This window comes from Euprymna scolopes, chromosome 10, assembly GCF_053919585.1.
Source record: "Euprymna scolopes isolate OS-2025 chromosome 10, ASM5391958v1, whole genome shotgun sequence".
Taxonomy (NCBI): domain Eukaryota; kingdom Metazoa; phylum Mollusca; class Cephalopoda; order Sepiida; family Sepiolidae; genus Euprymna; species Euprymna scolopes.
In genome coordinates this window covers 132,684,193-132,701,867 of record NC_136491.1, presented here as the reverse complement: position 1 = coordinate 132,701,867, position 17,675 = coordinate 132,684,193, and the positions used below count along the sequence as shown (strand labels likewise).

Below are 17,675 nucleotides of genomic sequence, written 5' to 3'. Positions count from 1 at the left end.
CATCTGAAGATTTCTGAAGGTAGCCCATCCACGCCGGGGGCTTTGTTGTTCCTCAGTAGCTTGATGGTCTTGTGTACTTCATCGATGGTGATGTCGTAATCTAGCTCATGGAGGACTGGTAGTTGGGGAACAGCAGCTATTATAGCAGCCTCACTAGCTGCTACAGGTTGAGCATACAGTGAGCTGTAGTGCTCCACCCAACGGTCAAGCTGATCATCAGGATTGGTGAGTAGTTCTCCGGTCAGAGATCGCAAAGGAGATGATTTCTTCACAGGAGGACCTAGAGCCTCTTTCAGAGCTTGGTACATGCCACCGGTGTTGCCGGTGGCAGAGCAGTCTTCAGCACGCTTGGAGATGTCACTCCAATAGTTGTGTTTAGCCTCTCGAGTTAGGCGCTGCACTTTTGAGCGGCTCTGCTTCCAGAGGCTAGTAGCTTGAGGAGAGGGGTCCTGCATCACAGCCAGTCTTGCCGCTCGCTTTTCTGCTAGTGCTTGATGGAGTGTGTCCGCGTGGTGTCTGAACCAGTCCGGCTGCTTTACTGTACGTCTACCAAAACTGGAGAGTGCGCAAACTCCAACAGTGTCACGAATCCGCAGCCAGGCAGAGGCAGCATCCTGAGGGGGTGCAGACTGGCCAAAGGTGGATTGTATTGAAGCTTGAAAATGTTGGCATTTCTCCTTGGACTTAGTAGCAAGAACATTGAGCGTTGAAAGTGGTTTTGAGCAAGACAGGTGGATTTTCTTTGGCTTTAGTTTAAGCTTACAGCGCACAAGTGAGTGGTCTGTGTCACAGTCCGCAGAGTGCATTGTCCTGCAGTGGATGATATCCTGGAGGTGCTTCTTTTGAGTGATCACATGGTCCAGCTGGTGCCAGCGCTTAGAGCGTGGGTGTTGCCATGTCATCTTCGACCACGGTGAGCCCTTAAAGAAGGTTGATGGGATGCACAGCCTGTGTGTAGCACAGAGTTCCAGAAGACGCTGTCCATTTTCATTCATAGAGCCCACTCCGTGAGGACCCAGGACATCAGGCCAGGCATTGGTGTTACTGCCTACTCGAGCGTTGAGATCACCCAGGATGATTATGCGGTGACCGCGGTCGATTTTGGAGAGGGTCTCACTCAGCTGGAGATAGAAAGCATCTTTCTGGTCATCCGGCGAGGTGAGGGTTGGGGCGTAGGCAGACAATAGGGACACTGGACCAGAGGTGGTGTGTAGCTGTAGTGACATTAATCTGGGAGAGATGGCGACGGGAGTTTCGACAAAGCTGAGCAGCTTGTTGCAGATGGCAAAACCCACTCCATGTTTTGGTCTCTCCAAGTCAGGGTAGCCAGTCCAGTAAAATGTGAAGTTAGCTTCACGTATGGAGCCATTTCCAGTGAGCCATGTCTCGCCTAGTGCTGAGACATCCACCCCCAACCGGAGTAATTCCAGGTCGATAACAGCAGACTTCCGAGGATGAAAACTGTCAAGAGAGGAAGTCACCCCAAGGGAGCGGACATTCCAGCAGGCCAGGTGTAGTGGGGAGGCAGTAGCAGGATGTCGACCGGGGCGCGCCTGCCTAGAACGCGGGCCCTGCCGAGCAACGACAGCACCCCCGACTGCAGGGGGCTCCCGAATTGCCAGTCGCTGAGAATTTATTCTTGACATATCCATAGTAGTTGCCTGAAACGTCAAGCGCCGGGGCAGGGAAGTAGTGGATGAGTGCATGCCCAGAACAGAACAGCCACCTCTGGACCCAACATTGCGGACCCCAGCGGAGCACAGGAGTGCGACAGCTGGAGCAGTGGTAGGTTGCCCCGCAGTACCCGCTAACTGGGTGTTGATCCCTGACCGTTGATCGTTCTTGATTCATCCGCTCAGTGATCCGCCATGGGAGACCGGTGGTTGAAAAATATATCAGCTGCGCTCATACCATGACTGCCAACTCCTGCTGCCGAGATGACATTTTGCTATTTGACCACATAGCTGGGGTCTGGATTGGTGTAAGCCAGGGCGTGTCCTCACGCCGGAGGGCCATGCACTCAACACCTCTGGGGCTCCAGACTACTCCGAGATCCCACATACACTTAGCCTGGGGCCGCAAGGTACCCAGTTAAACCGTGATGTACCACGAGGAGGTGGCATGCGAGTCTTGACCAGTGAGACGCTCTAACCACCAGTGGGCAGGGCTTACTAAACTGCCTCCCCTTCACTCTTGCGAGTATAGGTGGCGGTTACAGCTGGAAGCAAGAGGAGCAAAGCACCTGAAAGCCAAGCAGCTAAGCACTCTACACATTCACTAAGCTACAACACTACACGCTCAAAGGCCCTGTGTGCAAACACCACATCACAACGGACAGCAGATCTACTAACGCAAATTTTAAAGAGTAATATGCACGGGGAAATGATTCAGCTTTTTCCCAAAATACGATATGGTCCGCAATGTATAATTCCAAGTATGAAGAAGATGAAAAATTGTTTGTAGCTTATTTCAGGATATATAAAGACTTTTCAGTATCGACTGCGATAACTGGTCTGATCAGAAGAAGACCGACAGCTACAACGTAAACTTCAAACGAATGAACACGACAAATTCGGAATTATCTTTCAACAAGGCGGTAAATTTGCTAACAAAACTATTCTCCCCAGAACGTCTCTTTTTCATAAAAGATGGAGATGTTTAAACTTGATCAAAGACAATAATGACGACTTTGTCACGTACGCAGCGGTAGTAAACAAACAAGTTGTCGGAATTAACAGCAGACAATTTTAAATGCCTTGTTTTTGCACAAGGTTTAACCTTAGGAAAAAAATACGGAAATAAGGCGCAGAGTTCTAACGAAGTTAGACAACGAACCCAACTTAACACTGCAAAAATTGACTGAAGAAAAGTGGAAATAAAAAAATGCGAGAAATATCGAAGCGGGCGTCACAAATATAAAAAAAATAACCAAGAAAAAAACGCCGACCTACAATATAAAAAATTACCTCCAAAAGTCTGAAAAACCAAAAGTACAGAGCTCTTGTTTCAGATCTGGTTGTTTCAGATGTGGTTGTTTCAGATGTGATTTTCTATATTTAACAAAGAAAATATCTTACATGTAATAAAATGGGGCATAAAAGCTCTCACTGCAGGAAAAGTTAGAACAGAAGCCGAGTGCGTTAAACCATAACCCGAGACGCCTTAGAAGAATACCTACGTAACAGTAAAAATTCTCGACATGGACATTAAATTTCAGTTAGACAGTAGATTGGATCTTACAATATTAAACTTCAAAACGTGGAAGAAATTACGAAAACCTAGTACGTTAAGAACAAAAGCCGTCAACGGCAGTAAGATTTAAATTTGAGGGTGAATCAATCACCAATGCCACATTTCCTGGAAAAACTAAAAAGCTCAAAATATATGTATTAAAAAATAGTGAAAACCTGTTCAGTTCCAAATGAGTTTAATCTATGGAACTTACCTATCTTCACATTTTGCAAAAAAAAAAAAAATAAATAAAAAAAAAATAGAAGCCTGCCCAGCGGAAACTAATAACTGGCTTTAAGGAAGAGTTCACTCCTGGCCTTGGGAGGTGTACTAAAATATTCACGGATTTTAAGCTGAAACCGGGCACACAACCGGTTTAAAAAAACACAGAACAACGTTTCCTTTTGGGAACAAGGCTCGATCTCACAAAGAATCGGCAATGCCACATATATCTATCAGGGCCCAAAATTTTAACATAAAAGGCACCTAAACCAAATAAGAAAATGCACTCCCAAGGGTCAAGCAGAACCACCACAGGAAGGCGTAAAGGCAATCGAGACAGTATATGACGTTTTTGACATAGAACCTCCACAAGTCATGCCAGAACCAAGATGTTCCGGTAGAAAGAGAAAATGCACAGACCCCTTGCTGGTCTGCCCCCAAAAGAAACAATACTGATTTCACACGTGGAGAACCACCCTCTGAATAGACTCAAACACCGTCCATATATACCGGAACGCTTAACGATCTTAGGTAGGGTTCTAGTTCTGGAGTTAACCTCGCTTACTCGGTGGAATGCAAATGCTCTTTTCATTCTGTAACGTTTTGTTTGTCTTTTATTAATACACACCGCTGTTCAGTTTTTATTGTGGCTAATACCAAGCCATAACATGATGCAAACCGTGTCATGGACGTGCGCCATTGAAATCTTTCATACAGAAAAAAATTGAACCAGTCAACATTCACCGGCATCTGCTGAACGTTTACGAAGCCGATGCAGTTGATGTCAACTCAGTTAGGAGATGAGTTTATCGATTTCACAGTGGTCGCGGAAATGTGAGTGATGTCCGGACTTTTACGACCGACGCATCAAAAGAGGCTGGCAAAAGTTAATCGAGAATGATGATGACTATGTAGAAAAATAAATTCTGGAGCACAAAAGGTCGCTCGTTTTAATGGTATCACTCCCGAATTCGTAGCTCTTCAACATTTTTAGGTAAAAAATAGAAGGCCTTACTTTTTGAACGACTCTCATATATCATTTATCTATGTCTTGTTCATTCGTTTTCTTTGGGTTTTCATTGCAGCTTTTCCTCCCAACAGAACCAGTTTCATTTTACCAACGATTCAAATCATGTTGCAAACAAATCTGTTTTATAACAGAAGCTTAATACATACTACCATACATATTCGAGTTTTGCCAATTTTCTATTTTTGAACAATCGGGTTCGTTATAGTAATTGGCGTGACGTATGTAGAAGTAGAACATGTCACGGGAAGAAGAAGAAGAAGAACATCTTTAGTTGACGATCAGAAATAGAAGACAATGGTAGAGAAAAACGAAAAGCTGAAAAGGTGTCATGCCATTACGTAGGCAAAATATGTAGAGATAAAGAGAGTAGGAGAAGAGTAGAAAGTTGATCTTAATTTCGGCAGCCGCATAACTCTCACTCTCCTTATTTCTCCCTTTAGTCCTCACATTCCATGAGCGATGTTTCTAACAAAAAGAGAAGCTATTTTCTGGTTCATAATCTACTCAGTTATAGTTGGCAAGTTGTTTTGCCTTGAAGTAGTATTTTTAGCTCCTTACATCAAGTAGTTTATGCCTTATTTTGAGTGATTTCCATAAAAAATCTAAATAAAAAGTAATCCAAACAAGGCAGGTGCTTTTTCATCAGGTGAGAAGCTGCTGGGAGAAAATGTGTGAGCCTGTGTGAAATGGCGATGCTTAACTTACTAGCATGAACTTTTCAGTCGAACGAGCAGTGTAGAATACGAAATCTGCGACATATATCGTTTCCCAGAGAGTGAATGATAGATGACCTATATGGAAAACCCGAAGTTAGAGGTCAGATGGGTCAGATAGGAAAGAGATATGAGAATAAAGTAAAGTAACGACGTCACGTTTGTCTGTCGACTTGAGAGGAAGCAGAGTTCTTATGGGCCTGTCCCTGGTGCCGCGTGACACACATTGTCAAAAACGGCGTTTTGTGAGGCAGTTGGACAATAATACTGAATTAACTGAAAGTATAATTGTCAAGGGCGAAATGTCATCCTCAAGATACCTTTCCGCTATGCCTATCCATTTGTGTTAAGTTAGTTAACGAATTAATAGGCAAAGTTTGTCTTTCTCTCTTTCATGTTTGTCCACGTTCTCTCCAGAATAAACTTAATACTAAACTCGCAACGAACGTATTTAGACTTCCTTTCTGTGCGAAGAAAATTTATTTCAGCTAGCTATATTGAAGAGACACTATACCAATCACGGCCAGAGAGGATGAGAAAGATAAAGCCAGCAGTAGACAAAACGGTGACTAAGGAAAAAGACTAAAAGAATCGGCAAATCCAGTTAGCAATGAAGAAATAAAAAATGAAGTAGTAGAAATATAATGATAAAAGGTATGTCATATACTCATATTAAACAATGGACATTCAAGGTTGTTTGATGATTAAATATATATATATATATATATATATATATATATATATATATATATATATATATATATATATATATATATATACTAATGAATAAATGCATGACCGAAACGCACGCAAAGGAAGTATGAAGTAAACAATCAGTATATCTCAAAGCAAAGTCCCCGGACGGTTGCTGTGGGCCTGTCAGACTAAGCGACAAAAACTTCGTTTCATAAACACATTTTTATTATAAAAGTTCAAATATAGACTATATTTCCTTCTTCTTCTTCTTCTTTTTTTTTTTTTTTCATTAAATCGCTTCTTAGTTGTCGGGGACATTGCTTGAAGAAAGCTTGATTTTTATGTTCCTACGAACATAAACTCGGAATAATTGTGTCAGTAATTGTTGGGGACCTTGCTTAAAGAAAGTCAATAGTCACGTATAAAGAACTTATAGAAAACACAACTATGTACATGGAGACATGCCAGTGATTTGTAAAAAGAAACAAGATGAATATTAAAAAAAAAATGTCAAATAATGATCTGGATAAATATTTTTACACTTGTCCTTTGTGGTTTTTTATTTTCTTTTTAATTCCAATAAAAACATTTAAAAACGTGATTTCATCACCTGTTTATGTATCTCTGTGCCATGAGATTTAATTACACGTGCAAATGTTCATTTGAAAAATTAAGTTGATCTTATTTTTACATACATTGAATTCATCATGAAAACCAATTACAATCGAAAATTTAAAAAAAAAAAAAAATATTTTACTGAGGTTTCCCAGCAGAGTCTCGATGCAATACAGCAAGATGAGTCATATATTTCATTTTTTATATTTTAATTGTCAATTTGTATTTCAAAATGTTTTTGAGATAAAGATTGATAATTTGTGCGATTTGGAGTACATTTCTCATCTTGGATGTTATTCTCATGAATTTTTAGTTGATGTAAACTCCGACCTTCTTCAGGTGTATCGTGTTGAACTCGGGAGTCTCTCTCTCGATGTCGGGAGTCTGTACGGAATTTCGAGAGAAACTTTTTATTTAATAAACGGGTATGTTATCTGCTTCTTTTTCAAATTCTTTTCTTTTCTCCAACATTTTTGTTCGCGTTTTGGTTACAAGAAGTTGATTTGAGGAGTAATTGAAAAAACTAGTGATGGATATAGAATTCATTTTTTTTTATGTTGACAAAAAATATCGTTCAAAATAAAAAATTATAATCAAGCAGCGAATTTTGTCATGTTTATTAAACATGTGTGGGTTTTTTATGTGTGTTTGTGTGTGTATAATCTTTTAAATTATGAATTTTGAAATATATATTCTGGAAAGTTCTATAATATTGAACTTATCTACATATATTATGGAATGTGTATTCATAAAAATGCCATATTATTTAACTTATCTATTTGAATTATAGAGTATTTATTATAGCAAAGTCCATATTGAACTCACCTCTATGAATTATGAGATATGTACTCTATCAAAGTCCATATTATTTAACTCATTTACATGAATTATAGAATATGTATTCTAGCAAATTCCCTATTATTGAAATAATCTATATGAACTATACAATACGTATTCTAGCAAATTCAATATTATTTAACTATATATAAATATATATAATATAAATATTATATTATAGATTATCTGTAAATATATAATATATATAATATAAATATTATTTAACTTATTTATATCAATTATAAAATGTCTGTTCTAGCAAATTCCATATTATTGAACTTATATGGATTATGGAATATGTATTCTATCAAATTCTACATTATTGAACTTTACTATATGAAATATGGAACGTGTAATATAGTAAATCCCATAATTTTGAACTCATCTACAGCAATTATAGAATTGTGTATTCTATCAAACTCTATATTATTGAAGTTATCAATATGAATTCTAGCAAAGTCCAAATAAGTCACTGTTTATAAAGTCTCGAAACCACTCGAGGTTAAGCGTTAATAAGTGTTAGAAGGACGGTAAGAGGCTGGCAAAAGTTAATTGAGAATGGTGATGACTATGTAGAAAAATAAATTCTGGAGCACAAAAGCGGTAGTGGTGGAAATATGGTAGAATTTGATTATTAAAGAAGAACTTGTTTAGATTGGACTGGAAAGCAAACAGATTCGCGGTATAGAGTTTCATGAGGGAGACAATTCAAGGGAAGAAACTTTATTACTGGAATTTGCGTTTAGTTTACACACAGATAGAGAATAAGGGAAGTTGTTGACTGTGGTTATAACTAGACGAATGTTTTGCAGGGTAGAACCGTAGACTAGAGCTCGGTCGAGTACTTGGCATGAAATAATGATAGAGCATAGAGAATTCTGAGAGAAAGAAGTTATAAGAAGAAAAGAACATCGCCTACTAGATTTCGAAGCCGATTTTCAATCCTGTCTTAGACAGGAAAGAATGCCTGTAGCAGCTCCTTTCCAGTAAAACCAAAATTAAGTTGTTTTTTTTAAGTTATTAGAAAATATATTGCTTTTTCATAAGTACACGCTATTATTCATTTGTTTTATATTTTTTGTTCTACTTTTACGGACCGAGATGATCTGCAAACGCAAAGGACATTAAAGAACAATTAGACTAGCACAAATATTTTAAAGTGAATGTATTCTCATTTACGTTCATTTTAAAAGGACGGCTCAACAAAATTGATAACAAACCAAAAAAGGCAGTATAGATTATGCGTTTCAGAGCCGGGTAGGTAAGGCCTCAGAAGCATTTAGCCAGCTTTTCAAGATCTGAAGATACAAAACCTTTACCCTCAGATTGAAATTAAAAATCTATAACAACATTTTATTAATACTGCTATATGGAAATCAAACTTCGCATCACAAAATCAGCCAAGAGAGGAAATTAGACGCGTTTGATTCCAATTGTCTTAGAAAGATTCGTAGAAAGATTAGATCAGATTAGAAAGGATTAATTGTCAAAAATCTGCAAACAACGGCGAGGCTGGTTTGGATATGCCCTAAGATTGACCCCAGAGATAATGGCTAACCAAATACTCTAATTCTACCTATGATGAAAACAGAGACAAAATTCAACCGGAAGCAGACAATCAAGAGAGATTTGATTGCAACAGGAAAAATAATGGAAGGATGCTATAGCTATTCTGAATTCAAATCGAAAATAATGGACTACTTTGACTGCTTCATGCGTTGAAAAACGCGGGAAATTTTATGTCAAATCTCAACAAGAACTTATTTATATTAGACTTGAAAACAACTATAGCATGTCTATTAATTTATCCCCAAAGTATTGTGTTCCAAGGGTAAGGGAAAATGCAGAGAGTACGTATATGTTTGCAGTAAATATGGAACGAAATGGACACGATAACAGAGGTAAGTGTGGTACTGTGGTAATAGGAACCTGAACACTATACACAATAACAAATCATAATCAAGCTTAAATCTTTAACGCAGTGAGATTGGTTTCCATACTTATTAACTCTAATCGCTTCCGTGAGAATTTCGAACTTCTGCGTGTTTGGAGAAAGCCAGGCAATGCTTTCAAATATTCCGTTACTTGGAAGAACAGAGAAAGTCGCAAAATACATCGACTGCGTCGAGTCCTTGTAGGCCTTGATTAGTTTATGAAGCGTCAAAGGGGCGCATTTCCCTTCAGCCTTAGCCTTTAGTACATTATTTATATTCTCAACCATCACAAGCGCCGCCTTTCTCACCAACCAATTGTTTAAACCGATCTTCTTCTTTTTAAAAGTACACTGACAGTACAAAAGAGGAACGCCCGCTATATGGCATGTACGATTCGGACTTATTTTCGTCATTAAACTAACGCCCCTTCTTATTTTATTATATAGTTTTCCGCCGTTTAAGTTCTCTATAAGTGTCTCGTACACGTCGAACGGTGTGATCAGACGTTTCTGGTTAGTTTCCAGCGCTTCGGCCTTTGCCATGTGACTTTCCTTGAACCAATCGGGAAGAACGAGATAAGCAAAAGGCAAGCTCGCTTCGTATTCTCCAGTCGTTGAGTACCGATAGTCTCCCATCTGGAATCCATGGTCGCTAAAGAAAAACAGCAGAGTATTGTTCAACTTGCCTGTCGATTGGAGCCATATCAAAAACTCTAAAACGGTGCCCTCCCAACGACTGGCACCGTTAAGGTCATCATGGGTCCAATCTGTAAAAAAATTGAACGCGAAATAGAATTTGTCTTGAAACGTTTCAAGAAAGTCTTTTGTATATTCTAGTATGTAATCCGCCTCTGACATAGAACCAATGCAACGGTCACTGTGGCGCTTTTGTGAAGCAATTGCCAGGGTTAAAGGCCGAATATAATAGTCTGTGGGTGGATTTAAAAATCCCATTTTTCGGAAATTGAAAGCACCTGTTCTTGGACGATCCTCTGCTAAAAGGGTCGTTGCTCCTGCTGTGCTGTATTTTTTCCAGATATAATCCAAATTGTCGAACGGGTGTTTTTCTTTCCATTTCGTCTCTGAAAGATGCTTGCCTGTTAGAAGAGGTATAATATTGGGGAGGGTATTATAGCCGACTTTAGTAAAACCTGGGAATTCATATGCATTTAGGTTTCTTGACATAAACTTTTTGATATTGGGCATCTGTCGGATGAAACTATTTCGGGACATGGAGTCGATTCCGATCAGATGTACGTTAAGTGATTCTTTGGGGTTCTGGCGAGAGAGTTTCGGTTTCACGTTGTTTTTTACGTAAACCCGAGAATGGAAATCAGTTTGTAACAATTTGTTTTCTTCAGAGTAGCATTTAACAATGCAAAACTCGCCATTAAAAATAGTGCTTTGTCTAAAAACGGATTTCGGTTCATATACAACACGCTTATCACTGCCATTAACCCTTCGAATAACTCTCAAGTTGCAATAATCCACTTTACCATTATAATACTTTTTATTTATTGACTCCCTGAGCTCTACCGTATCACCGTCAACCATCGTTAGGCGCTCGGGGCCAGGGCACTTAAAACGAGATCGATCAATCATATACTTAAAGTCACCATTGAGAAACGGGTGGATTGCCGGGATTCTGCAACCCTTAGTATTAATAAGGAAACGTTGTGTGTGCGTTTCTTTGCTTTGCGGATTCAATGTCGCATAATGCTGCCAGGTTGTTCTCTGTGTTCCTTTCATTACAGTGGAAACCTTGAATATGTTTTTGCTTAGTTGATTCGTCTTCGGTGCATTCGGAATTAGCATAGAAGAAGATAAAGATAATCTCTCCATTTGCTTCGGCTTAATCCACTGTGTGAACATCCACGAGAAGAAATGTAATAAGCTTATTGACATCATTGCAGCAAGGATAAGGATTATAAATATTCGGATTTTTGTAGGCATTTTTAAATTTATAATCGATATTTCTAAGTATTATTTAGTGTTCGATTCGTGAAAAAAAATCAATGAAAACGGAATAAAACTGTGGACAAATGATTAAGAATCGATAATAATCAGTAAAACATCAATTATTTTAATTAAGTCCACAATCTGATTATTTATTCAATTTTTATATACGGTAATAATCACGTTCATATATCGGTTCTCGTTAGATCATCAATTTGGTTTGGTTGTTCTTGTTTTACGGCATATCAATCCTTTTGGAGTTATTTAATGCCGAAAGTTAATATGCTTCAATTTCTTTATATATTCAAATATTTATTTATTATATTTAATGTTTGGTTGTATTTTAACAGCATACAAACCCTTTTAGGGTTATTTATTGCTGAATCTGGTAATTATTGAAACGGTTAATAAGCTTTTGTTTTACAACATATCAACTGTTTGTTTTATTTATTGCTGAATTCAATAATTTTTGAAAAAGTATTTTGTGCTGCAAATTCATTATAGCTTCAAATATTTATTCATAGTTTTTGGTTTGATTGTTTTGTAGATGAATTTGTTTTTGTTTTTAGTTTTGCAAACAATGATTGCGTTTTGCAAAGGAGAAGGAGTAAAACGATAATATCAATGTTTGGTACATTTTAGGCCGAGAAGCAAGCATCTTCCTACATCTAGTTGCACGAGGTAGACTACCAAAATCAAGTGTCGGTGAGTCTGGCCATACTAGGTGCTTGGCAATCTGGGAATACTAGATCGTTATATGGGACGACGACAACAATCACACGGTTTTACAATCACAAATAGAGATTATACTTTATATAATTTGAGTATCGCCATATTTTTAACAACATGGCTTTTTACTGAGTTAAGGAGTGTTCAGAGATTATTTTTATTTTTCGGTTGCAGATAAGCTCACATTTATGTCTGTTTTAATGCATGCATATACGATCGTGTGTGCGTTGTTTATATGTAAATACGTAATTGCGTGCACATGTATATCATAGTTTGTACTTTGATATGGATATGTGTAAGTATGTCCGTCGTGCATATTATACATTGGTTTTTCGTAAGATCACCGAAGTTAAACGGAGAAAGAAAAAACTTTGTTAAAATACACGGAACATCAAATACTCTGTGTAATTACACACATACACAAGCGTGTATATATATATACATATATATATATATGCGTGTGTGTGTGTGTGTTCTTCAGAATAAAATTATCTAACAATCAACTAGTATGGAAACCTGTGATTATAAGTTTTACAAGATATCACTGGTAGTAATATTCTATAATGTTTTACAAGATATCACTGGTAGTAATATTCTATATACTATCCCACCTAAATAAGAAATGCTCGATGTACAAAATAGATTTTTAAATTCACTGAATGAATAAAATTATATATGTGTGTGTGTGTGTATGCGTGTGTGTGTCTGTCTGTTTCTATGTGTGTGTTCAAATTAACATAAAATTACATACACAAATATTTATAGCTCTAGTACTGCACTATCTAGCTATCTTAATGAGAATTCTATGTTATTTACTTATATGTTAATACTATCCCAAGTAGTAAAATTATATATAAGAAAAAATATGTGCGTGTGTGTGTTTAAATTACCTACTATACAAAATCCTCAAACGTCTTAGGCCTCTCTGTACAAAACTTTGTCAGGAAATCATACATGAGGATACTTCCCCATTACTTCAACCCGGACCAAATATTCAAAATGACATAGTATTTGAAGCCCAAATAGAGACAGCTATACACTGCTTTATACAAAAATGATGATGCACCTTCTATTATAATGTTATCTCAATTAATATCACTTAGCTAGATACTGCACCAGTCTTGATGGATTCTTCTTTTGGAATCCGGTAAGACCAACAAACCACAATTAATATAGTTCACTGAGGAGAAAAAAATTAATGTTTTTTTAATTCTTTGCTTACTCAATGTTTAAGAGATAAACAATAACTTTAATTGAACACTTAGATATCTACGAATCTCATGCAGAAATAAAGTGTAAGCCTCAGATATATATATATATATATATATATATATATATATATAGAGAGAGAGAGAGATAGAGAGAGAGAGAGAGACAGAGACAGAGACAGAGACAGACAGACAGACAGACAGACAGACAGACAGACAGAGATGAGTATTGGCTGAAGAGAGCTTGATATGGATATCTTAAACGGTCCTAATTATCGGGTTTGAAACCGACGGTACCAATAACTAATCATATATATATATATATATATATATATATATATATATATATATATATATATATATATATATATAGTACTTGAATGGTTGTTGCTGTTTCTTAGACGTTAATCCAATGGGCGAAATACGTAATCGAAACGGTTTGCGTGTGTGTGTATATATATATATATGTGGTGTGTGTGTGTGTGTGCGTGCGTCTTTAAATATATGTGTATATATATATTAGCAAATGTGTATATGTGTGTGTCTATGTGTGTGTCTACTTATCTCACTTTCAAAATATTAGTTTCTTAAACGAATGTACATATAAATACGTAAGTTTCTTCGTCTCTTTCAATATATATATATATATATATATATATATATATATATATATATATATATATATATATATATATATATATATATATATATATATATACCTAATTATCTTAAATGTCCGTCCAGAATGGAAGAAGGAAATATTAGGCACCCAACACAATGACGAGAGAATATAAAGGAGTATATAAACGTTTTGTATAATCCTATCCAATAGTTTTGAAGCCTATACGCGTTCAAACCTCAGACACTCAATTATGTTAATAGTTATTCTGGTTGCAATATTTTCATTTTGATTATTATAATTATATTTTTATTTACAAAAATAAAGGAAAATCAAATCGTATACGATTTAATTTTTTTTATTTTTTACTCTCATCTATGATCTGGATTTAAATTTTGAAAAGCATATATGAAAATCAATTAATATCCACGACATATATACGTGTGTGTGTGTGTGTGTGTGTGTGTGTGTGTGTGTGTGTGTGTGTGTGTGTGTGTGTGTGTGTGTGTGTGTGTGTGTGTGTGTGTGTGCTATTGAAATTTCCTTACTTCAGCCAGTCTATTCGTTCATTCGTCCTCTCACCGGACAATGATTCGACGCAGAATCGAAAACGTTCGTTACACCTATAGGACTTACATTATTTTTTTATCACAAGAAGAGATAAGAACAATCCCTAAAATTAAAAGGTACAGTCAAATAGATGCTCCCTATTAGTTTTAACAATATTTTTTAAATGACAAAATGCTGCCTAAATATACACAATTCATATATATATATAAGTGTGTGTGTGTGTGTGTGTGTGTGTGTGTGTGTGTGTGTGTGTGTGTGTGTGTGTGTGTGTTTTGAAAATAATGTAATGTTAGACGTATTTCAGTGTCTTTTTTTTTCAAAGCTTCGACCGGATCAGATTATCTACGAGAAATAGTTTATCAATCTAGTGTTTCGAGTTATATCACCGACCTTTTGACTATAATAATATTTATATAATAGTATTTATTATTCACAATAATCAAACTTAATTTTCACTACTAAAAACTATATTTCCTATTTTTTATTTTTCATTTTCAGCTTGTATTACGTAAGCATTTTCAATTAATTACCACCTGCTCTGATCGAGTTCTATGCGTCGTAAGAAATAACGAAATCGATTAATTTATAAACATATAAACATCGATCGATTTTATGCTGCTCTGTATATTGTCAGATGTTGTATAATGTCACGTGGTTTCCTATAACTGACCAGGTTGTACAGGAACGCAGAAGACAATCCTTACATAAAACTTTTAACAAATGTCTATGCATATAAGTGTATTGATAATAGTCTCAATAACTTATGAAATAATTGGTTCGTACAAATTTGCGTTGCGTCCTCTTTAACTTTGTGTATTGGTAGCATATACCTATTTGCGGTGAGTATTTCAATAAATGTATGAGAATTCAAAAGAGAATTTGGGTTCTCTAAGAATATCTCAAGACAATATAAGAATGGTTTATATCTTTTGATAAGAAATGACGAGAAATAAATATTTCTGATAAAGAAGCATTCGATGAGAAAAAGACGTGTTTAAAAAGATGCGTTTAGCAAATAAAATGTGAACTCACGACATGAGATTTTGGGACTAAGAAAAATAGTCATAAAATAAAATTGGATAATGTTTTGTAACCGAAAATATTAGCAATCAATATCTAAATATAAGCATTTCACATCCACGCAACCGGACTCTTTTGAAGATCTAACATGATTTACATACGTACGAACACTCAATACTTTGGACTTCCGAAAATATATTTACAAATGAATAAAACTGAAATATTTTAAACCGTAAACCTGTTCTATATATTTTTCTTAGTTAATGGATATAATTGTAATTATTGGGATTGAAAATTAATAAACCCTTTCCAAGAAAGTAGAATGGGTAAGATTCAGTATGTCGAAATTGTTAACGAGTTACATGAAAATTAATAATACGTAGGAACTGGAGATTTTTAATGTTTCTATTGTTATGGTAATAACGCTTCCATATACTAAATGTATTTATATAAGAAACCATCTTGATGACGACTAACTCGAGAACAACAATAATTACTAACACCTTGTGGCAGTTTACTATTGTTGGTGTATTTGTTTATATCTTTTGTAATATGATGTTTTTCTATTTATAAGTTCTGTTTGTGTAGGTATTTAAACAGTCTGTGTAAGTATTTGTGTAAAACGAATGGTGTGTGTGTGTTTGTATTTGTGTGTGTGTGTTATTAAATGCTTAATAAAGTCTCATAGGCTGTATTGTGTTGTCTTTTCGTTTTCGTTTGTCTGTGCGTATTCTAGTTTGCTTATCTTTTATTTCAGGTTTCTGTTGCTTTATATAGTTTATAAAGTTTTGTCTCGAAGAAACAACGCTACGACTAAATTAGTCCTCTGTGTCTCCAAATTGATTATTACACTAGCTCTATATTAGGATTTTGTAGTCCTTTGTATGTTCAAACTTACAATAGTTCTAAATAACTTAAGCAGGAATTCAGCAGAATTCCTGAATATATTTATTCTTTTTTCCGACTTCTTTGTATCATGCATATCTCTGTACTTTTATCCACCACCTCTGAATGCAAAAAAGTTTTGTAAAATATTACCAAATATTTTTGTTTTAAAAATGATTTTGTTTTGAATTCACATAATAAACGACTTTGTAAATTATATCTATCTTTTTCTTTTGTGATCGCCCAGAAAGGTTATCCATTGATCCTAGCTAAGTATATTTTAATAATCCGATATATATATATATATATATATATATATATATATATATATACAATACAGTATTTATACGTGTATATACAATATACTATATATGAGTGTATATATATATATATGATACACTATGTATGGCGTGTATATATATATGTGTGTGTGTGTGTGTGTGTGTGTGTGTGTGTGTGTGTGTGTGTGTGTGTGTGCGTGTGTGTGTGTGTGTGTGTGTGTGTGTGTGTGTGTGTGTGTGTGTGTGTGTGTGTGTGTGTGTGTGTGTGTGATATTATATAGGTGTGGGTTTTGTGTTTTTTTGATTGTGTATATAAAATAAAAATGCTTTCTGCCCAGAAGATTCTCTATTCACTGTAAAATTCAAACACGGTTTGCTTGGATATTTCTTTAAAATGAAATGATTATCTGAGACTGTTCTTTCAGTTCTTTGAATTGTAATTTTCTGGGAACACCTCTTCGGATAATTCCAAATGAATTACTAGTATTCCTGGGATTACAATATAAAAGCATCTATTGACTTAATCGTATTACATTTTACGTTAGTTAAAATTTGATTACACGATCAATATATATGTATGTACTTTAACATATAAATATAAAAAAAAAAACAATATATGTGAGTGTGTGTGTGTGTGTTTAATTTGCTCTTTTTGTTGTATTTTTTATAAGAGTAAGTCACAACCTTGTTTGCGGGTTGTTGCCCGCCAAGTAAATCCAAGGTAAGAATATCTGTTGCCGCCAAGGCAAGTTCTTATGTTGCTTCTCGCAAAAAAAGGTAATAAATTAAAGCTAACACATTTGAAAACAAGGAAGAAAGGAAATAAATGAATATATATGTGTGCGTGTGTGTTAAATTTGCTCTTTTGGTTATGTTCTTTTTTTTAATAAGAGTAATTTACCTCTATCGTTGTTATTCTCAAGTAAATCAGAAAGAAGAAATACACGTTGCCTCAAAGGCGAGAGTCTCCAAAAAGGATAAAAATTTAAAAGTAACACATATGCAAACAAGGTAGAAATCCGTGGGCTCCTGTGATATTTGTAATAGCTCTCCCGGCGACTTTTTAAAAATTTATTTCTGTATGTCTTATTTCCTTTGTTTAGTTTTTCAATCTCCAATTCTACCAATCT

The 17,675-nt window shown here is 35.7% G+C and overlaps 1 protein-coding gene across 1 annotated transcript; it reads right to left on the bottom strand.

The window, feature by feature from the left end:
- Nucleotides 1-9,280: 9,280 nt before the first annotated feature.
- LOC145286544 (uncharacterized) lies at nt 9,281-11,230 on the bottom strand. The gene has a single exon (XM_080135434.1). It carries the CDS (start codon nt 11,228-11,230, stop codon nt 9,281-9,283), a length of 1,950 nt encoding a protein of 649 aa, XP_079991560.1.
- Nucleotides 11,231-17,675: the final 6,445 nt, after the last annotated feature.

Excerpts from the sequence above, each read along its gene's own strand:
- LOC145286544 (XM_080135434.1), bottom strand. The coding sequence starts at position 11,230 with ATGCCTACAAAAATCCGAATATTTATAATCCTTATCCTTGCTGCAATG.